We start from the raw sequence: 21053 nt of genomic DNA, 5'->3' as shown, positions 1-21053 counted from the left end.
GGCCTCTAGATTAGGCTTATTTTACCTGAATAAAATATGATCATGCCTTGATTATTATTGATTTAATTAGGACAGTAAGGTCTGACTTTGCTTAGACAGAAGTCTCATCACTGAACAGAAATAATGTCCAGCATAGAATATAAAGTCATGCTGCAGTGGAAACAGAATGAATATTGTGTCTGACTCCATCATGAGCTTGGAGGACTGCATCCATGCATCTCTGCACTGACTCAAATCACTGATTAATAAAGTCATCTGGAATGGCAAAGAAAGTGTTCCTGCAGGACTCCCAGAATGGATTAATCTTCTTTGGATTCATCTTCAATGCTTCCTCTTCTTCTTACCCCAGATATGCCCAATAATATTCACATCTGGTGACTGTGCTGGCCAATCCTGGAGCACCTTGACATTCTTTGCTTTCAGGAACTTTGATTTGGAGGCTGCAGTATGAGGAGCGCTATCCTGCTGAAGAATTTGCCCTTGACTGATTTCTGTGAGAATCTTGGCTCCATGCAGGTTCCAGTTGGTCTTCTGCTGTAATGATTGGGATGCAGTTCAGCAGATGATTCATCAGAAAAAAATTGGCCTTCTGCCACTTTTCCACATGATCAACTAGAAGTGAAGTCATTATTTGTTGCTCTAACAAGTGGGATTGACGACAAGACTTTAGTCAGGTAGTGTATCTGCATAAAAACCTAATTAAATGATTTTTTAGCCAACAAAAGTCGATCAAGATATCTGCAATGATGAGATTTACTTATTTTTATTAATGTATTATCATTAACATATTCTTAAAAGTTTAATATTATCTATTATAGTTATTATAAACGATATACATCTGAAATTTTTAATTCTCAAGCTCTTGAAAGTGGGAAGATAAATTAAAGGATTAAAGAAAATTAATGAATGAATCTCAGCATAAACCATAAACCTAAGCAAACTGAGGTCAAAACTTATGAATAATTAAGCTAATACTGATTAAATGATATGCCGACACCAAATTACTGTGGACGAATGACAGGCTGGCATGCTGCATTCTTCATTTTCCTACAATAACTATTTATAAAGCTAAAAGACCACCCGTGTGCATCTAAAAGGAAACCGGATAACTGGTAACAGTCTGAAGTCTGATGCAAGCTCCAACATGTAGAAAAACAGCCTGACAACAGGATATATTTAAGATTTTATTTCAGTTGCTGATAGAAAAAAAATCTCGTAATTATTACCCACATACATCAAAATAAAACAATCCACTTTCTTTGATTTCAAAATCTTGCATAATTTCTAAAACTTTGGCATTAAAACAACAGGCATTATGAAGCAGGCACTTGGGCTGAACATAAGAGAGAGAGAGAGAGAGAAAAGGACTAGTACTGTGCGGCTGACAAACATCGTTCTGTTCAGGACACAAATAAAAGCACTTTTGGTCATGGAGAATCAATACAGACGGCAATGAAACAAATTATTTTATCGTACAAGGTGCGAGAGACAGAAAAGACGTACTATTGAAATATCTGCATTATAAAGGGCGTCTGGCCATGTTTTCAGAAAGTCTTCAGTTGATTAATTAATATGGAATAATGTTAATGGTGAGATTTAGCTAAATCTATACTGATGTATACAGAGGAAGACACGGAAACACACACAAACACTCAAATGCAAGTGTGTACAAACAAACACTCGAACGCACACACACACAAACAAACATACAAACACTCGCATGGACAAACGCTCGAGCACACACAAAACACTTGCGCACACAAGCACAAACGCAAGCACGCACAAACACTCGCACACAAACGCTCACAATAACGTGCATGTGCACACGCACAAACACTAGTGCACACAAGCACAAACCAACAAACGCACGCATGCAAACGCTCGCACCCATGTAAACGCTCGCACCCATGTAAACGCTCGCTCCCATGCAAACTCACAATCGCTCGCACAAAAGGTTGCTCGCACACACAAATGCTCGCACACACAAATGCTCGCATGCACAAATGCTTGCATACAAACCTTTGCATGCACAAACGCTCGCACGCACAAAAGTTCGCAAACACACACGCACAAATGCTTGCACGCAATCGGTTGTGCGTGCAAGCGCCCGAGCATTTGTGTGTGCAAGTGTTTGCGTGCAAGCGTTTGTGTGCGAGCGTTTTTGCGTGCGAGCGTTTGCGTGCGAGCGTTTGCGTGCGAGCGTTTGCGTGCGAGCGTTTGCGTGCGTTTTTGCCTGCAAGCGTTTGCGTGTGAGCGTTTGTGCGTGCAAGCGTTTGTGCATGCAATTGTTTGTGCGTGCAAGCGTTTGTGCATAAACAAACACTTGCACGCACAAACGACTGCATGCACAAACGCTCGCACGCAAACGCTTGCACGCACAAACAGTCAGACGACCACACGCACAAACGCTTGCACGCACACACAAAATCTCGCAGGCACAAACGCTTGCACGCACAAAAGCTTGCACGCACACAAAAACGCTCACTCCATGCACAAATGCCCGAACGCATGCACTCACACATATGCAAACGCTCGCACGCACAAATACTTGCACGCACCACACAAACACGCAACCACAAACTCTCACACAAAACACTTGCGCACACGTACAAACACACACTAGAACAGGATCTCAGTTTACCTTCGGCCACATTGTACAGAGCTCCATGCTCTCTGAAACCGGAGAAGGATTAATAACTAAATAATTCACTCTCTCATTTAGATTAGGCCTTCCGGACACACACACACACACACACACACACACACACACACTTTGGCCCGCTTCCTCTTATTTGCTTTTGGCCACACTGAAAGTAAACAGTAATATGAGAAGTGCGAGTCTAACAGGAATGATCTTGATGTGGTTGCACAGGTGATGAAGATGCTTCAGTCGGACCAGTCATCATCATCAAACTCAGACGAATCATCCTCAGAGTCGCTGCACTCCACGGCGATGCGGCGAGACAGAATGGCCGCCACATCATTACCATTGTGATCCCGCTTCTCCTGCTCTCGTTGCTCCTCCACTTTGCGCAGGTTAAACCCTACACACACACACACACACAATTTCAGCTCAGGCACATTTCAAGAAGCCTTATGTACAAGATTAAGTTAAATGTTTGTTTGTTTGTTTGTTAGTGTTAGTTTGTGTTCCTGTATTGTAATATTTCAGTCAGGACGTGCAATATATGATCATGACATCATACAATACATTCTCTGAGGTAATTTACATGAGGATGGAGACATATTACACAGCTTCTGAACTAACAGGAAAGCAAGTGAATGAAAGGGATTTGGATGGCAACTATCAATTACTCCGTTCATATAATCACACTGAAGTATAAATAGCTGGTTTGGTGCACTCTCACTACATACCCAGTCAGCAATCACGATCAGTCAGTAGGGGTCTTTTAGATTGCATTTGACCACATGTGGATTTACTCTACAAAAGTAATCTGAACAAACTAAAGTGTTTTCAGCTTCCCCTGGAAGTAGTCAAAGGTGGACAAGCTCAAAAACACTTTGTTTAGTGTTGTTCATGACGCAGTATTGCTCATGCATGACAAATTAGTTTTTGTTGTTGTTGTTGGCTTCTGTTTCATTTAAGTAATTCATACTTTAATTGAAAGATGCATTATTTTGATTTAAAGTGACTGTAAAGACAGTTACAAAAGGTAAAGTCAATTGACAGAGTGATTTCATATACAGATACAGCATAATGCAATTTAAGCGTCTACTTAAATGTTTAAAACCTTTTTGGTTTTTTACCTTTTTGGATAAAATTTTTTTCAAATAAATGGGACTACAAAATCTAATGTTGCAGAGTAATGTTTTTGACAATTGCCAAGAATCATTACAATATTAAAGATCATGTTCTATGAACATATTTTGTACATTTCCTACAGTAAACATGTTAATATAAATCTCCACTTTTGATCATAAAATTTCTTTAAACTGTCAGACTCTCAGGTCCTCAGAATATTTTAGCCAAGTATTGTCATATTTTAAACCATTCATCACCTTAATAAATCATAAAGAGGAAAGCTTAAAAAAAAAAATATATATATATATATATATATAAAATGATACATTCTAGTTTGAAAGGACATTTACCACTTTGTTATCCAGGGTCAATAAGGATTATTTTTAAAATAAATTATTTTATTTTTTCACATTTCTTATCAGTAAATATTGCCTGCAAACAAATAGGAAAACACAGTGGTTTGCTATACAGTGTATTTTGCTATACATACATACATACACACACACACACACACATATATATATTTATATATTTACACACACACACACACACACATATATATATAAATATATATATATATATATATATATATATATATATATATATATATATATATATATATATATATATATATATATATAATGCCTTGATTTTTTCTGCAGTAACTACATCTATCATCTAAATGACATTTCAGTTGTTTATCTGGGCTTGAACAAGCTTTAAAGAGTATGCAAGTGTATGTGATTTTGTAAACTTGACAGAAGGTCACTACAAGGCTTTATAGTCCAGGGTCAAAAATGTTTTTTTTTTTCTAAATAAATATATTTTTATATATATTTTTAAATTATATTTTATCATTACAAATTTTCTGCCAACAAATTTTTAAAACAATTTTAAGTTCAATATTATTACCCACCATAAGCAATATTTTGTCTGATTGTCTACAGAAAAAAACAATATTATATAGCAACTTACCTAATTAACCTAGTTAAGCCTTTAAATGTCACTTTAGATATTTTTCAAGATACCAGTATTCATCTTAATCAAATATTATGTGCTGTCATCAAAGCAAACATAAACTAAATCAGTTATTAGAAAGGAGTTAAAAAAACTGTTATGATTAAAAATGTGTTGAAAAAAATTTGTTAAATAAAAAAAAAAAAAGAAAGAAAATTCTTTTTGTTAAACAGAAATTTAGCAAAAATATACAGAGGGGGTTAATAATTCTAACTTCAACTGTATATTGTCAAAAGATATTACATTTAATTTCTATTTAAGGGCTGGACTATAATCCCCTAATGGAGTATTAAAATATATAATGTCTGAGTTTCTTCTGCAATGACTACACCTATGATCTAAATGACATTTCAAGAGTTCATCTGGGCTGAAACGAGCTGTAAAGACTATGCGAGTGTGTGTGCTTTTGTCACCTTGACGGATGGCTGCGAGGAGGTCACTGCGAGCATCACCGGCAGCTGGAGCCGGCTGAGCTTTGGGTGCAGATGGAGCAGAGACTCCTGCTGATGGAGGTGGACCTGGAGCAGAGGGTGGAGGAGGTCCTGGAGGTGGAGGCCCTGGAGGAGGCGGCGGAGGTGGAGGAGGAGGAGGCCCACCAGCCATGGGTGGGGGAGGAGGAGCTGGGATACTCAAATCCATGGGCGGTGGAGGCGGGATGGAAACAGCATTGCCGGTGAACGGAGGAGGAGACGGAGGCGAATCAAAACCTAAAGGAGGAGGAGGTGGGATCATCCCGCCGGGAGGTGGAGGCGGTGGAGGAGCCAGAGGAGGAGCCATAGTCAGACGGCCTGGGGAAGAAGGCATAGATGGTGGAGCTGGAGGAGGATGGCTGGGGCTTAAAACACTGCCACGCTTTGTATGTGCACCACCAGATTCATTATACCTGGAAGAGAGCAAGCATTCGTCAGCTCTGAATGCATCAACAGTCAACATGAAATCAACATTTAGTCTTCTTATTTTTATACGTTTATAGTAGTTCTTCTTTTAAGCAATGCATCTGTGCACTTCATTATTTTCTTTAAATGTATTAGCCCTCATAAAATAGTCTACACCTTAGTTGAGGTCACAATTTACAGCATTAACAAACCATTGTAATATACAGTTCAGAGGAAAAATTCAGTTATGACGTCTCATCCGAAAGACGGCGCTCACTGAGCAGTATAGAGTCCCTGTCACTATACTGGGCTATTAGGACCCGCGCACACACCACATGTTGGGTGCCCCCTGCTGGCCTCACGAACACCACTTCTGGCAGTAACCTAGCTTACCCATGTGGTCTCCCATCCAGGTACTGACTGGGCGCAGCCCTGCTTAGCTTCATTGGGCGACCATGTGAGAGTTTAAGAGTGCTAGCTGCCGGCTTATGACCCCTAGTGCCAGCAAGTCTGCCATCTTACCTACCAAGATGCTGGCCAGAGCTAGAGTTGTCATTTCTTCAGAGACATTATTTTCTCATTTCAAATGCAATTTATGTGGATGTACATCACGATGGCGGAAAAATTAAAATCTTAACTTCTGTTTCATGGTGACTTTAAATGAGAGATGCCCAAAGTAAGGCCTGCGAGCCAAAATTGGCCTATTGAAACCTTTGATTTGGCCCACCATCCCATCTGAGAGGAGAGGAGAGGGAGTATGATGGAGAGGGTTGAGATAAATGACTTTACCACAGAGATCGTCATTTTGAATTTGACGTAACCTTTCTTGCTGAACTACAAAAAAGTAAACTAAAATGAAATGTTTCAATTAAATGATGTTTGAAAATGATTTTTTAAAAAATGTAAATATTGTCACTTGACGGATAGAGAACTATGCAGAAGACATCGGCAAGCAAATCAGGGCATAAACCAGTGTAATTCTGTTATAGATTAGATTGTTTTGTTTTTACTGTAATAAGTTCATTATACAATTGAAATAAATACTGTATTAGTTATTATAAAGCAAGGTTTTCTAATCATTTTTAAACATTATTAAATAAATTAGGGAATTACCCATGGTAAATTTCCCCACCTTTATTTACCTTCTGCCCACTAGCTTCAATCTAGCTTGGTTTTTGGCCCTTCATAATAAAAAGTTTGCACACCCCTGCTTTAAATCATGATATAAGTCATCTTATATCTATATACAGTTGAAGTCAGAATCATTAGTCCCCCTGAATTATTAGCCCTCGTGTTTATTTTTCCCCCCAATTTCTGTTTAACGGAAAGATTTCTGAACATAATAGTTTTAATAATTAGTCTCTAATAACTGATTTATTTAATCTTTGCCATGATGACAGTAAATAATATTACAATAATATAGAGCTTAAAGGGACATTTAAAGTCTTAACTAGGTTAATTAGTTTAACTAGGCAGGTTAGGGGAATTAGGCAAGTTATTGTATATTGAAGGTTTGACTATCGATAAAAAATAGCTTAAAGGGGCTAATAATTTTGACCTTAAAATGTTTTTTTGAAAAATAAAAACTTCTTTTATTTAAGCTGAAATAAAACAAATAAGACTTTCTCCAGAAGAAAAAATATTATCAGACATACTGTGAAAAATTCCTTGCTCTGTTAAACATCATTTAAGAAATATTTAAAGGGGGCTAATAACTCTGACTTCAACTGTGCACATGTATCTTACTGTGTATATGTTCTCACTTTATTTAGAACTTTAGGGTCAACATTTGACTAAAATAAACATTAATAAAATATGAAACACTTTCCAAAAACGAATGATTACAGGTCCAATATTACATTAAATAATAATAAATGCTAAATAAAATGCATAATGTAAACATTTTACTTTCAAGAAAGCAACTTTCTCATGATGCTGTTAATCATGTTTCTGTCTGCATCCCCATAATGGCGTGTAATATTGCGCTCTTCTAAATTATGAAAAATTATTAACATAAACATATATTTTGTAACACCTGGAAATAAATGATAGAGCAAAATATGAAACAATTGACTTATTTTATCCATACGAGTTATATCGTCATATTGCACAGCCCTACTCAACAACAGGGAAAGCGTGAGCTATTTTAAGACACTCACTGCGTGTCTGCAGGTGGTGGAGGTGGGAAATCCTCTTGCGCTGGAGGTGGGAGAGGAGAGCCGGGATCGTAGCTGTAGGAGTTAGTGCTTTGTTCCAAATAACTATCAGTGTGCATGTAGCCATCATCACCAGAGCCAATACTGCCGTTCAATGCTTCTGAAGAGTTGCTGTTAGAGAGACATTAACAATAATGTTAAATGTATATAGACATCAATGATATTGTAAAACACTTGATGAATCTGAAAGCTGAAAATGCAGAACATAAAAGGCAGGAAGGCAACAAGGCATATCTGAATCTACTGATCCACTTATCCGGTGAGATACCTTCAATTTCTATTTAATATACAGGGCTCGAAATTAACCTTTTTGCTTGGTAGCACCGGATCTCCTAACTTTAAAAATTTAGGGGCATCAGCCAAAATTTAGTTGCACCCACCAATTATAAGCACTGTTGGTCCACTTAAAAGAAAACAGCCAATAGAGTTTAGTTTTCATCACAAGGGCTTAATTTGTGCCTGAACACACCGGATCTGGAATCTCTGAAATGTGATCCGGCAGCTAGTTTTTCTGATCCCCCTCCTCAACCGCCCTTCTTCCCTGTCTGCTATTCACTTTCACTTTCTTCTGCGACTCACCAACCCTCTTCACTACACCCCTCTGCCATCCAACACACAGACACTAGAGAGCATTTGATTGGTCAAGATTTGATGAGAACCTGTGGTTCATTCTTCGTACGTGGATTACTCAGTTAGCTGGATTTGGTTAGTGACGATTTGACATGATCCAGGATCGTTTCGTTCTTCAAAGCTGATCCGAGAGTTGTTGTCATAGCAACAATTCTGCTAGGTCAAACCTGATCGGGAGCAGGTTCAATTCATATAAACAGGATTAGATCGGCTCAGTTCAAGCAAAGATAATACAGAAAGTATGTTCAGAATTCTGATATTTTCTTACAGTAGTAGTTATATACACTTGGGGAAATGGTAAATATTTTTAAGCTATATATATATATATATATATATATTAATCTGCACCCTTGAAATGAAAGTACAAAGACTGCCACCTGGTGGTGCAAAGAGAAAACTTATTGATATGAACTTTTTAGATCGCTTTAGTACAAATTGTGTATAATAAAAATGCACAATATGTGACTTTTTAAAATCAATAATACATTTATGCAGTCATAAACATGTTTTGACAGTTAATATGCCGGTGATTTGATGCTTCACAAAAGTTCCAGATGCCTTTACCAAAATCAAAATGCTTTTGTAAACAACCAGTTATTCTTTACAACGATTAAAAAACCGGCTACTAGAATAAAGAAAATCTTTTCTAAATGTGGAACTAAATACACTGATTTGCATTGAAATACATGATGAATACACTTGACACATGAAAGTGTAAAGCCTGCAGCTCACAACAAATGTGGAGTTATTGCGTGTCATATTTAACAAACCGTTTACTGCTAATTTGATGTAATTTTGCTCACATGGATAATTGAATATTAATCAGATGATGTCATTACGCTGCTGTGCCGTCAGCCAATCGCTGCATTGCTGATCAAGATTTCAAGGATCGATAGATCAGTCCTTAAAAGATCCAGGATCTGCCAAATCATCTTAGATCATTTAAGCGAGGTACGAAGAACAGACCCCTGAAGTATGAGGTGACAAAACAATGAATCATTTACAGGGCTCGAAATTAACTTTTTTACTTGGTAGCACTGGTGCTCCCAACTTTAAATATTTAGGAGCACCAGAAAAAAATTAGGAGCACCCACCAAAAATGAATGAGCACCGCTGCAAATTGTATATTATGTTACATTTTACATTAAGCAGACATTTGCGCTGAGTACAAAGTAAATGCAGCACATCGAAATTCAGTGTACTTTTCACTCTTCAGTCAGTTGCATTCCCCGCAGAGTGATTGTTAGCTAATATGAACCTATATAGAGGCAGGGAGGAGCGATTCAGCACGTTTAAAAAAAAATAATAATAAAAACAGGTCGCACTACAACCATTATCTGCAGTCGCACAAATGCTCCCAAATTTAATATGAGGTCGCATAGATTAAATTTCAGGCGCATATGCGACCAAAATGGTTGCAATTTCAAGCCCTGATTTAGCTTTACATTTTTATATCAGTTTTATATCTTCTATATATTTCCAATATTTCTATTGCATTTTTTCCAGATATTATACAAACTTACAAATGTGTATGAAAAATAGAAGTCCTATCAGCAAAGGGATGACATGAAATACATAGCAATAAAAACAAGAAATCTCAGTTTTGTATCTTCTAAACGCAAATTTTGGAGCACACTAATTTATAGATATCCTTGAACATCTAGAAAACGTTATTTTAATTTCACTGGACCTTTAAATTCAGCATCTGGCAGAAAATCATGCACCTATGCAGGAATACAGTAGGCATTTATTATAATTACCCCAAGGCATCGGTTTTGGGGACAACAAACTCCGCCCCCATTTTCTGGCGTTCCCATTCATCTTTACGGGTTTTGATCTTCCGAGGGTTCAAGTTCCTTCGGTTAACATTGTCATCTTTCTTCTTCTGCTTGCGTTAAACACAAAAATACGACAACACACAGACACGTTAAAGAAGCTGGCCTCTGGAGGATATTTTAAGGTGATGTACTTGCACGTCTCACCTTGTGTTTGCGTTTCTCTTTTATAATGTCCTTGGTATCTTGAAGCATTTTCTCTTTCCAAAGGTCAAAGAAGTAAGACGGATCAGTGTAAAACTTAAGAGCCTCCTTGCCATCCTCCCTGGAAAACATTTCCGACAAAATTTAAGTTAGGGGTAAAAAGAAAAGACACCTCTATTTTCTGTAATTAAATCATTTAACAATTTTTTGGTATGATTCATAGATAAACAAAACAAAAACAAAACAAAAAGAAAACACAAAGTCTGTCAGTAGGTGACTGCAAGTCTTAATGAGTCAATTAATTCAATTGAATGATTCATTTAAAGTCAAAGCACTGACTTCATGAAAGAAACAGTGAATCCCCGACCTAAATGACTCATTCAAAAACATTAATTCAGAAATTAAAAACCTCAGTGTTGCTTTAAAATGTTCAAATCTTTTGCTCCGACTTGCATTAGATCGGTTTTCACTGCAAAATCATAATAATAATGATAATAACAATAACAAGACTAAATTGGTACCCAAATTGTCACAATTCACTCCTATCTGGGGTAATAAACAATTTGTTTCTGGTAATAAGGACAGAGGTTTGCATAAAAGATTTGTGTGAATATGGGATTTTACTTTCCTTTAAGTTTTTAGTAAAGTTTATTTATAAACTAATTTCGATAGGATCACATGTTTTAAATTGCTTGCTGCTGGTCCTGCATTATCCAATTTATGATTCACCAATCAGACTATTCCTAAGCCACTATACATACCATAAGTTCCATATGACAGCCATCTTTATTTTAAAGAATCCCCCCTTCCACCCCTACTCCTCCTCCTTACTTGGGTGGCACAGTGGCCCAGTGGTTAGCACTGTTGCCTTACAGCAAAAACGTCACTGGTTCTAGTCCTTACCAAGCCAGCCAACGTTTCTGTGTGGAGTTTACACGTTCTCCCTGTGCTCACGTGGGTTTCCTCCGGGTTCCTCTCACCGTCCAAAAACATGCAACTAAAGTTAATTGACTAATCCAAATGTGCACAATGGACATGCTCCAAGTAAGTAGTTCTCTTTTAAAAGCAATCTCTATCTGTTCAATAGCTACTAGAGCAAGGGATTTCTCGAGATCTACCAGAGCTCAAACTCCTCTCTCGCCTTGCAAATGAGAGGGAGCCCCGGGCTCGAGGATCTTATAAGCTCAGGGCTCTCTCGTGAGGACAGCATGCCAAACAATCTTTATAATCAAGTGTGAACTCTTGAATGTAAAAAATATATGGATCCTAAAAAAAATTTCTTTAACTACCTTCAGTTAAAGGGTTACATGTCGTCAAATGAAACACAGATTGGTTGTATAGCATCTTTATCAAGTTTAGAGGAAATAACTATCCACAATTTAGAAGGAAGGGGTTGTGTTTCTATGTATTACAATGTTATGGTCACACATAGTACTGAATCAACATTGGAAAAATTAAATGCCGTAAAAAGAAATATGCAAGTAGATGTAGATGAGGCAGACTGGAATTATGCCAGGTTTAAACTACTTCAATATAAATGGTTAATGAGAATGCACAGTGCATCCGGAAAGTATTTATAGCGCTTGACTTTTTCCACTTTTTTTATGTGACAGCCTTATTCCACAATGGATTAAATTAATTTATTTCCATTTATTTTAATTTGAATTTATATATCTATATATCTATTTTTTTTTTGCAAATTCATTAACAACCAAGCATGAAGACAAAGGAAGTGTCTGTAGGCCTCTGAGACAGGATTATCTCGAGGCACAAGGCTGGGGAACGTTACAAAAAAATTTCTGCAGCTCTGAAAGTTCCAATGAGCACAGTGGCCTCCATCTGTATGTGAAAGTTTGGAACCATCAGGACTCTTGCTATAGCTGGCCGGCCATCTATGCTGAGAGATCGGGGGAGAAGGGCCTTAGACAGGGAGGTGATCTCCAGCGTTCTTCTGTGGAGAGAGGAGATCCTTACAGAAGGACAACCATATGTGCAGCAGTCCACCAATCAGGCCTGTATGGTAGAGTGGCAAGACGGAATTCCCAATCTGGAATTTGCCAAAATGCATCTAAATGACTTTCAGACCATAAGAAACAAAAGTTTCTAGTCTGATGAGACTCAAATTGAACACTTTGGAAGTGAATGCCAGGCCTTAGATTTGGAGAAAACAAGGCACCGCTCATCACCAGGCTAATACCATCCCTACAGTGAAGCATGGTGGTGGCAGCATCATGCTGTGGGGATGTTTTTCAGCAGCAGGAACTGGAAGACTAGGATAGAGGGAAAGATGAATGCAGCAATGTACAGAGACATCCTGAATGAAGACCTGCTTCAGAGTGCTCTTGACCTCAGACTGGGGTGACGGTTCACTAGGACAATGACCCAACGCACACCACCAAAATATCAATGGAGTGGCTTCACAAGAACTTGGTGAATGTCCTTGAGTGGCTCCACAAGAGCCCAGACCTAAATCCTATTGAACATCTTTGGAGAAAATGACTGTACACCGTCGCTTCCCATCCAATCTGATACTGCAAGGAGGAACAGGCAAAAATTCCCAAAGACAGGTATGCCAAGCTTGTGGCATCATATTCAAAAAGATTTAAGGCTTAAGGCTGTCATTATGGGGTATTGTGTGTAGCATTTTCAGAAAACAAATGAATTTAAAACATTTTGGAATAAAGCTGTATCATTAAAAAATGTGGAAAAAGTCAAGCGTTATGAATACTTTCCGGATGCACTGTATATACATAAATAAGAAGGGTATGGCTGTGTGCTGTTTTATAGGCTTGTGATCACTCACATGCTAATATTTTACCTGTAAAAATGTACCTGTATCATCAGGCTAATATGAAAACACATATTATACAAAAATATATAGATGTATACAATCCTACATGGATATTTTTGCTTTTATAATATGAACTATAGGCTCATTCGAACCGCATTCTAATAGGCTTTATCATATTAATGTTTATAAACTCACAAGAGACATTTTTGTTTGTTTTTGTTGCACTGTAAATACAAAATAGTTATAATATAGATAATAAATATTATACACTATATGAATTTAAAGAGTTCAGAACTAAAACTACTGACGATCCAGTCCTTATTTAATCAGATGTGGTAAAAACGATCAAGCAATAATATGAATGAAATAAAAGCCCACGTGTACCTGTAAGGGCTGAGCTTGTCAAGTGGCGGCGGCTGATCGCAGGTCAGATAGGTATCATTGATGGGCTGAGGCAGTGATGCCCTGATGAAGAGCTGCTGGTCCTGGATGAGATTAGAGTGGAAGGCTTTGCGGCTGGTGATTGCCTGAAGTGACACTAGAGGGGTAAAGCAAAACAGTAACAATGTAACAAAGCAGTTCCAGACATTTCAAATAAATTGTATTCAGTCATTGCTTTAACAGTCACAAATAAGGGCTTCGTTTACACTGTGCACAGATCAGCTCTTAATGACAACTGTCATTTTGCAAGTGATGCTCTCAAATTTGTGTTGCCATAATAATGACTGTGATGTATAGGGAAGTAGGGGGAGGGGGAAAAAACAAAAAAAAGAGGATGGAAATTAGCTAATATTGCCTCCGCTCTAGACATGAGGCTTACTATACAGAAATGCATCACACAATGTGTGTCAGAGGCATAAATGTAATATTTATTGAGTATATTAATGCGGTGAATGTCACATATGAGCAAAATGGTCTAATTGAGTAACAGGTTTGGACATTAGTGACCTCTTTAGATGAGACTGACATCATAGTGACGAAATAAGCTCTTGTTATGAGAGTTCATACTAAAATGCTTTGCAGAAATTATTTGAACATACAAATGGACTTGATTTGGATTGGGTTAGTGAAAAAATGTAATGTATTGTTTATTTTTAGACAATCAACTAAACAATGGGTTGGAGATGTAAAAATAAAACCAATATATCAAGATATTAAGACAATATAAACATAGAAGAATAAACAAAATGACAACAGAAAAAAATAATAATTTGACTAAAATAATAATAAAAAATTAAAATGTAGTTAAAATTAAAGAATAATTTAAATAATAATACATTTAAAAAGATAAATAATTAATGACTTAAATTAGTGAAAAAAACTATAAATAAATATTAAGAAAAAAATAAAAACAAAGAAATTAGGTAGGATAATAAAAAAAACTACAAAGGATTTTAATAAGAAAAATATATATGTTAAAAATAATGACAAACAGAAAAATGAAAAAATTTACAACAAATAATAATATGACTAAAATAATAATACAAAAAACAAAACAAAAATTCACAAAAGACTGGGAGACACAAAAAATAAGATGAGTATTAAAGAATAATAGAAATATATAATATAAACTAATGGTTTGGATTAGAAAAAACAAACAAACAAACAAACAAACAAACAGTAAATAAATTAGGAAAAAACAATAAAAGCTAAAATTAAGTTGGATAAGAAAAAAACAACAAAAGGATTTGAATAAGAAAATTATATAGGTTACAAACAATGAGACACACAAACTTCAAATAATATGACAAAAATAATAATACAAACAAATCATGAAAAAAAAGAGACTGGGATGCACAAAAAAGTGAGATGTAAATGAAAGAATAATAGAAAAATAATTAAATTAATGGCTTGGATTAGAAAAAAAACAAACAATAGAGTGGTCCCCCTCATTAATCGCAGGTGTTGCATTCTAAAAATAGCCCACAGTAGAAGTAGTCAGCTTTATTTTTTACAATTATTATAAACGTTAAGGCCTTCCTCTGCCTTTTGGGTGCTACCCCATGTGACTTTGAAGATGTAGAACGTTTCGTCGACATTGAGGGGAGAAAACTTGCAAACAGACAGTACAGCACTTCAGAGTCACACTGCTAGCGATCAAAGATTTATGTCAATTTGGCAAGCTGAACGTATTCTGTACTGCATAGGAGACATAGCACGGAAGATTGATTGACAATGGTCTACAGACAATCAGGACGCAGAACACAATGTGCTGTAAAAAAAAAAGCATGTCAAAATTGCACTTAAAAAAATCTGCGAGGCCGCAAAAGGTGAACTGCGTTATAGCGAGGCACGACTGTAAATTAGAAAAACTATTAAAACTAAAATTAAGTTGTTTAATAAAAAAATAAAAGAATATAAAACCAAATAGTTTGGTGTACCAAAAATAGACAAAAAAACAAACAAACTAAAAATGTATAAAAATAGACAAAGAAAAACCAGGATGAAAAGTAAATAAAAAGATACAATGACTAAAATAATAAACAAAACTATTAAATGCAAAAACAACCCACAATAACCCCTAGAAAATCATAATGGATTCAAGCAACGCAAGATAACGAAATCTCGAGCACAAACCAATGCGTTTCTTACCTTCTTCCTCTTTAGGGTCAAGCTGGGTGACTTTGACCTGCAGCTTGTCCACTCTCTCTCCCAGAGTAGTGACCCGATCAGCAAACTTGCTGGCTTGAACAAACAGCTCGCCGAACACATCCTCCGCATACTTGCCTGTGATTGAATGACAGGTTAAAAACAGCACAAATGATTTTCCCTCAGCATTTACTCCATTAGACAAACACTCACTGAGCGATCCAAGCTGGCGAATGATGTTTGCAAGTGTGATGTTGGTCACACACTCCAGTTCACTCTTGATCGTGTTTGGCAGCGTTTGGCGACAGAGGTGCCGCGGTTCGATGTTTCGCGTCACCAAAGGCATGATGGGAGATTATTTGTCTCCTACCTCCTCGAGAAAAACAGAAATCACACAAGATGCATTACAAATAATGTCGCTAGATCATCTAAAACACACTCTTTAATTATTTTGAAGCATGTTTACAACACTTATGGGTCTTACGAGTCTTTAACTCTTGTGTATTGCTCAAATCGACTACAGTTTCGTTATGTTGGTGGCTGTTTTTGCCTGTATGACTTCCATAATGAAGACATTTTTTTTGACTGCAAAGCCATGACAGCATATAATCATGCATTCTTGATTGTTAAGGGTTTTCCCAGTTGGGAAGAGGTAAAATGTGTCATTTGTACAGTCGATCATCAGTTGGCAGCATTAACCCTTTAGACTGGCCTTTGCAAAAAAGTTTCTAGCTTTTATATGGAGTAAAACAGCAGATTATAGTGTGCATGAATACTCTTGCTATGTTTACTATGTTCTGAGAGCTCAGCTGCTTATTTTGATTTTCTCAGCCATATCAAGATAAGTGTGCAAAGGTCTCTCATACACTCGCGCAGACATGCTATACATAATACAAACAGTAAAAATGTCAAATTTGACCTCTTCCCAACAGGGAAATACCAGTAACAATCAAGAATGCATGACTATTTGGTGTCATGGCTTTGCAATTAAAAAATGTGATTATAGTGGAAGTCAATGGGGCAAAAACAGCCCCCATCATAATGAAAAGGTAGTCAATTTGCCTAGAGAGTATTAAAGGTTTTTGCAGGTTTCTTTAAGTCAAATTTAAAGACCCTTTTAAGACCAGTATGAATGAAATTTTAGACTTTTACAGGGCAAAACACTAAGACTTTTTTCTAATGGCCAGGTTACTTTTATATTACCTCTAAAAAGTTTATGTATTGATAGAAGACCATGTAAATGGATGTGGTGCTTTAGTTTTTCCCCTAAATAGGGAATTTAATCAGGAGAATTTGATGTAAAAAGTCTAACAGATGTTGTAAATTGTATATTTTTTGCATAAAAAAGTTTAATATAAAAAAAGGTTTTGAGATGGATAATTGGTGATTTGATGTTAGCCTGATTGGGTGGCTTTACTTTTAAAGCAGTAGATTTAAGACAACAATACAATATTTAATTGAATTTAAGACATTTTAAGGCCTTAAATTTAGCTTTTAAAATTCAAGACATTTTAAGACTTTAAGACCCGCGGAAACTCTGGTATTGATGAGTTTTTGAAAAATGTCCCAGCATCTTCCCAAAGTATGTCAAAATAAGATCTGTCTCCAAAAATCATTCCATTTGCTGAAACACGGAGAAACTAGTAGTCAAATTAAGACTCAAAATCACCCCAGAGTGGTTGATGAAAACATCCCCAACAGCACACAAGGGTTAAAGCAGAACCAAAACTGCTGCAGCTGTTTCTTTGACCAAAATACAACAACCTCTAGTCTAAATTCATGCATGCAACTGCACTTCTTGCCTTAGCTCAATTGGAAAATAAAACTACACCAAATGAGTCAAAGACGGTGTCTGTCTGCCTCAGATTAAACTCAAGAAAGTGATTTTACATGCATAAAAACAATATTAAATGCAAGTAGTTTCCACTTTAATGTTTCAAATAACTAATTTTATAAAATGTTACAAATAAAATTGAAAATATGGATGAAACAATAAACACAAAAGTAAGTCCAAGGCACTCGAAAAATGTGGAAAAATGGTAAAAAGATACTTAACATTTTTTCCCATGTTTTCCGAGTGCCTTGAACTTACTTTTGTGTTTATTCTGATAAACTCCTTACCCAAAGAGCACTGACACATTAATTAAGCTACCCCTGAGCACTTTTTGTTTGATTTTGGACAGACATTTAGCATAACAAAAAATTTTACGCATTCTTACATGTACTGATTAAAAATACACATATTAAAGGATTGGCGATGATTTATTTGATCACATTTTAAATAGTTACATAATTTTTGCTGATAAATGGTAAAAAAGTGCTCTGAAAAATAATAGTAAAATATAAAGATTAAAAAGTTACTATCTGTATTCAAGAGCTGCAATGTATGCTAAATTAGCCTGACAAGCTCTTTTTTAGTGTATAAACTAGTGTCAAACCGAAAGACATTTTAATGGGTGTCAATTACAACTGTGAGTCATCTTTTTTTGTTGTTGTTGTTGTTCAGACTAAAATTAAATTAAAAAGCAAACATGGTCCTAAAATAAAAGCAAAACTTAAAGCTGTATCACATAATAGTTTTAATTAATAATTTCTAATAACTGATTTATTTTATCTTTGCCATGATGACAGTAAATTATATTTTACTAGATATTTTTCAAGACACTTCTATACAGCTTAAAGTGACATTTAAAGGCTTAACTAGGTTAATTAGGTTAACTAGGCAGGTTAGGGTAAGTAGCCAAGTTATTGTATAAAGATGGTTTGTTTAGTAGACTAACGAAAAAGAAAAATAGTGGTGTTTAAAAAAATTAAAATTGCTTTTATTCTAGCCGAAATAAAACAAATAAGACTTTCTCCAGAAGAAAAAATATTATCAGACATACTGTGAAAATTTCCTTGCTCTTTTAAACATAATTTGGAAAATATTTAAAAAATAAATAAAATTAAAGGGGGGTAATAATTCTGAATTCAACCGTATATTGGAGCAGTATACACAATTTTGTGAACCATATTTATATCCAAGGTTATAATACCGTCAGAATCTTATTCCGGCTCATGCCTAATCTCAATACTGTTAGACTCCACTGAAAACCATAAAGTGTTGCTTATTTCATTTTTTTCTTTGTTCTTATGTTTTCACCTGTAAACATGTTTAAATATTATTTTGTGTAGTTTTGTATAATTTTGTATATTTTCTACATAGTTTTTTCAAAATAGTCATCTTGTGAAATTATATTCATATCGTTATATAGAACGCAGAAAAACAAATTATCTTAACCCTTTAACTGCCCCAGCAATATTTTTTTTTTTTGCATTTCTTAACTCCTAATGTCGCCAGTTAACACACAATGCATTTTTTTCTCTCAACACATCCCTTAATTTCTAAAATATCAACCTCTGCCAAATGGTTTATATGTCGGTTTATGTTAAAAGTAGCAGGATTAATACATATACCCTGAAAATTCAGAAAATATTAAGTGCAAGACCAATTTATTTAAAAAAGAAAATCATAATAAAACATTTTTGAATACTAAATCATCTTTATTTTTTAAGTATATCATAAAATATTTCATATTCTCATTTTACATGTTTTCTTTTTTCTTTTTTTACAATAAAACCAAAATCAATTGTAGTAGTGCAACAGGGTTATGTTTGCTTGATTTTTTGTAAACAAACAATGATATGTAGAGTAAACCATTATTTAAAACAGTAAAAACATGACCAAATGGTTGAGCAGGCAATTAAAAGGTTAATGTCAGTTTTTTTTCCAATATCGTGCAGCCCTAGTGAAACTTTATAAGCATAGCATAGTTTACAGTCAATTAAATAGTGCTAATGCTGTTTTCAAGTCATACTTGCAAGCGATATAAACAATATAAAGAAGTTGTCACAGTTTAAAAATGAAAGAATGTGCAAATATAAATCCAACTTTACCTCAGTACAATTAATCTGTATTCATGGGCTGCACTGTATGCTAAATCAGCCTGAAAATATGTTTATTATGCATATTATAAATAATAAACATGTACAATACCTTACATGTTATCATTGTTAAATGACTGAGGTAAAGTTGGTTTTATATTTACACATTCTGAGTAATAATATAATTTCACAAAATACTCTGCAAATTCTAAATAGTGAATTTCTATTAGCAACCAATGACTATCAAAGTACAACATGGTTAACAGTCAAACATATAATGCTAATGTTGTTTTCAATTCATACTTGCATGTGACTTGACCAAATATTCAAAGTACCATGGTAAACAATATATGGAGCGAGTCACAAGTTGTCATTGAACGAATGTGCGAATATAAAACCAACTTTAATCAAACCCTCACTTGTTAAATGTACATTTTCAACTGTTAATCTTCAGGAAGGATCAAATGTTCACCCATCAGACTTCCTACATTGAGGAGGCTCCACTTCACAACTTTGTTTGTGAGAAGATAAGATCGAATCAAAGCTGGACCCACCCTGTATACTGACTTCCAGCCCATAATTACAACCTCTGACGATATGAAAATGGCACAGGCTTATTTTTCACAACCATTTAAAAGACTTTAAAACTAAAAGCGAAGGCCTAAATTGAGTGAAGCGTTCAGGGCAGAGCAGGAAGTGATTAACGTTAGCTTTAGCAGACTGTCAACTCGCCAACCCAACTGCGGCCATTTCATTATTTACGCAAATAAAAGTGCCTTACCTGGATATACTTAAAGATTTGGCCTTAGATGCCGACGTTTTTCTGGCTTTTTAACTACCTCAGCAGTACCATTCCCTGAGTTTGGTGCCGTCCATAATTTTCTGAGCCGACAAAATGTCCACAAGTACTGTAAGAAGAGCTGTCTCGCATTTGGTAACTTTTCATTGGACGATGCGCGTTAATCCAAACATTTGATTGGCTGGTGCGCCTGTCAATCACCGAAAAATGGGCGGTTGCAGAAAGTGGAATCTTGAAGGCGCAGCTCCACCCTAGCGGCTTGAAAACATCTGTTCACAGTTTCTACACGGAAGGCAGGAATAATCAGCATTCCTGAGCCAGTCCCAACAAATCTGAAACATGGCGAAATTATGCATGGACCACCACAACATGTGATACAAGATAAAGGTATGTATGGAACAAAATCAATGCCTAAAGTCTTGAATTAAAAAGCTTGTTGAATATCACAAACTGAAAAAAATAATACACCG

General features: G+C 35.8%; 1 protein-coding gene across 3 annotated transcripts; it reads right to left on the bottom strand.

The window, feature by feature from the left end:
• Positions 1-1171: 1171 nt before the first annotated feature.
• Positions 1172-20701, bottom strand: wasf2 (WASP family member 2). 3 transcript variants are annotated; one of them, NM_001328190.1, is made up of 9 exons: positions 20566-20701; positions 16074-16230; positions 15864-15998; positions 13656-13809; positions 10484-10601; positions 10262-10386; positions 7815-7982; positions 5194-5663; positions 1172-3044 (listed from the first exon to the last, which is right to left on the bottom strand). In NM_001328190.1, exons 2-9 carry the CDS (start codon positions 16204-16206, stop codon positions 2887-2889), a joined length of 1461 nt encoding a protein of 486 aa, NP_001315119.1. In that variant the 5' UTR covers positions 16207-16230; positions 20566-20701; the 3' UTR covers positions 1172-2886. The 3 variants fall into 3 exon arrangements, with proteins under 3 accessions (NP_001315119.1, XP_017207697.1, XP_068071153.1); XM_017352208.4 differs by having other exon boundaries at positions 16074-16233; positions 20566-20699; XM_068215052.2 differs by having other exon boundaries at positions 16074-16226; positions 20566-20699.
• Between the last annotated feature and the right edge of the window lie 352 nt (positions 20702-21053).

Source organism: Danio rerio, chromosome 19, assembly GCF_049306965.1.
Source record: "Danio rerio strain Tuebingen ecotype United States chromosome 19, GRCz12tu, whole genome shotgun sequence".
In the NCBI taxonomy this organism is placed as follows: Eukaryota; Metazoa; Chordata; class Actinopteri; order Cypriniformes; family Danionidae; genus Danio; species Danio rerio.
Note: the sequence above shows the minus strand (reverse complement) of the source record. Positions and strands in the feature narration are given on the sequence as shown.

Coding starts and splice junctions, on each gene's coding strand:
- wasf2 (NM_001328190.1), bottom strand. CDS start 16,206: ATGCCTTTGGTGACGCGAAACATCGAACCGCGGCACCTCTGTCGCCAA. Junction 7,983..10,261: donor CCCAAAACCGATGCCTTGGG/GTAATTATAATA, acceptor TCTCTCTAACAG/CAACTCTTCAGAAGCATTGA. Junction 5,664..7,814: donor CCACCACCTGCAGACACGCA/GTGAGTGTCTTA, acceptor GCTCTCTTCCAG/GTATAATGAATCTGGTGGTG.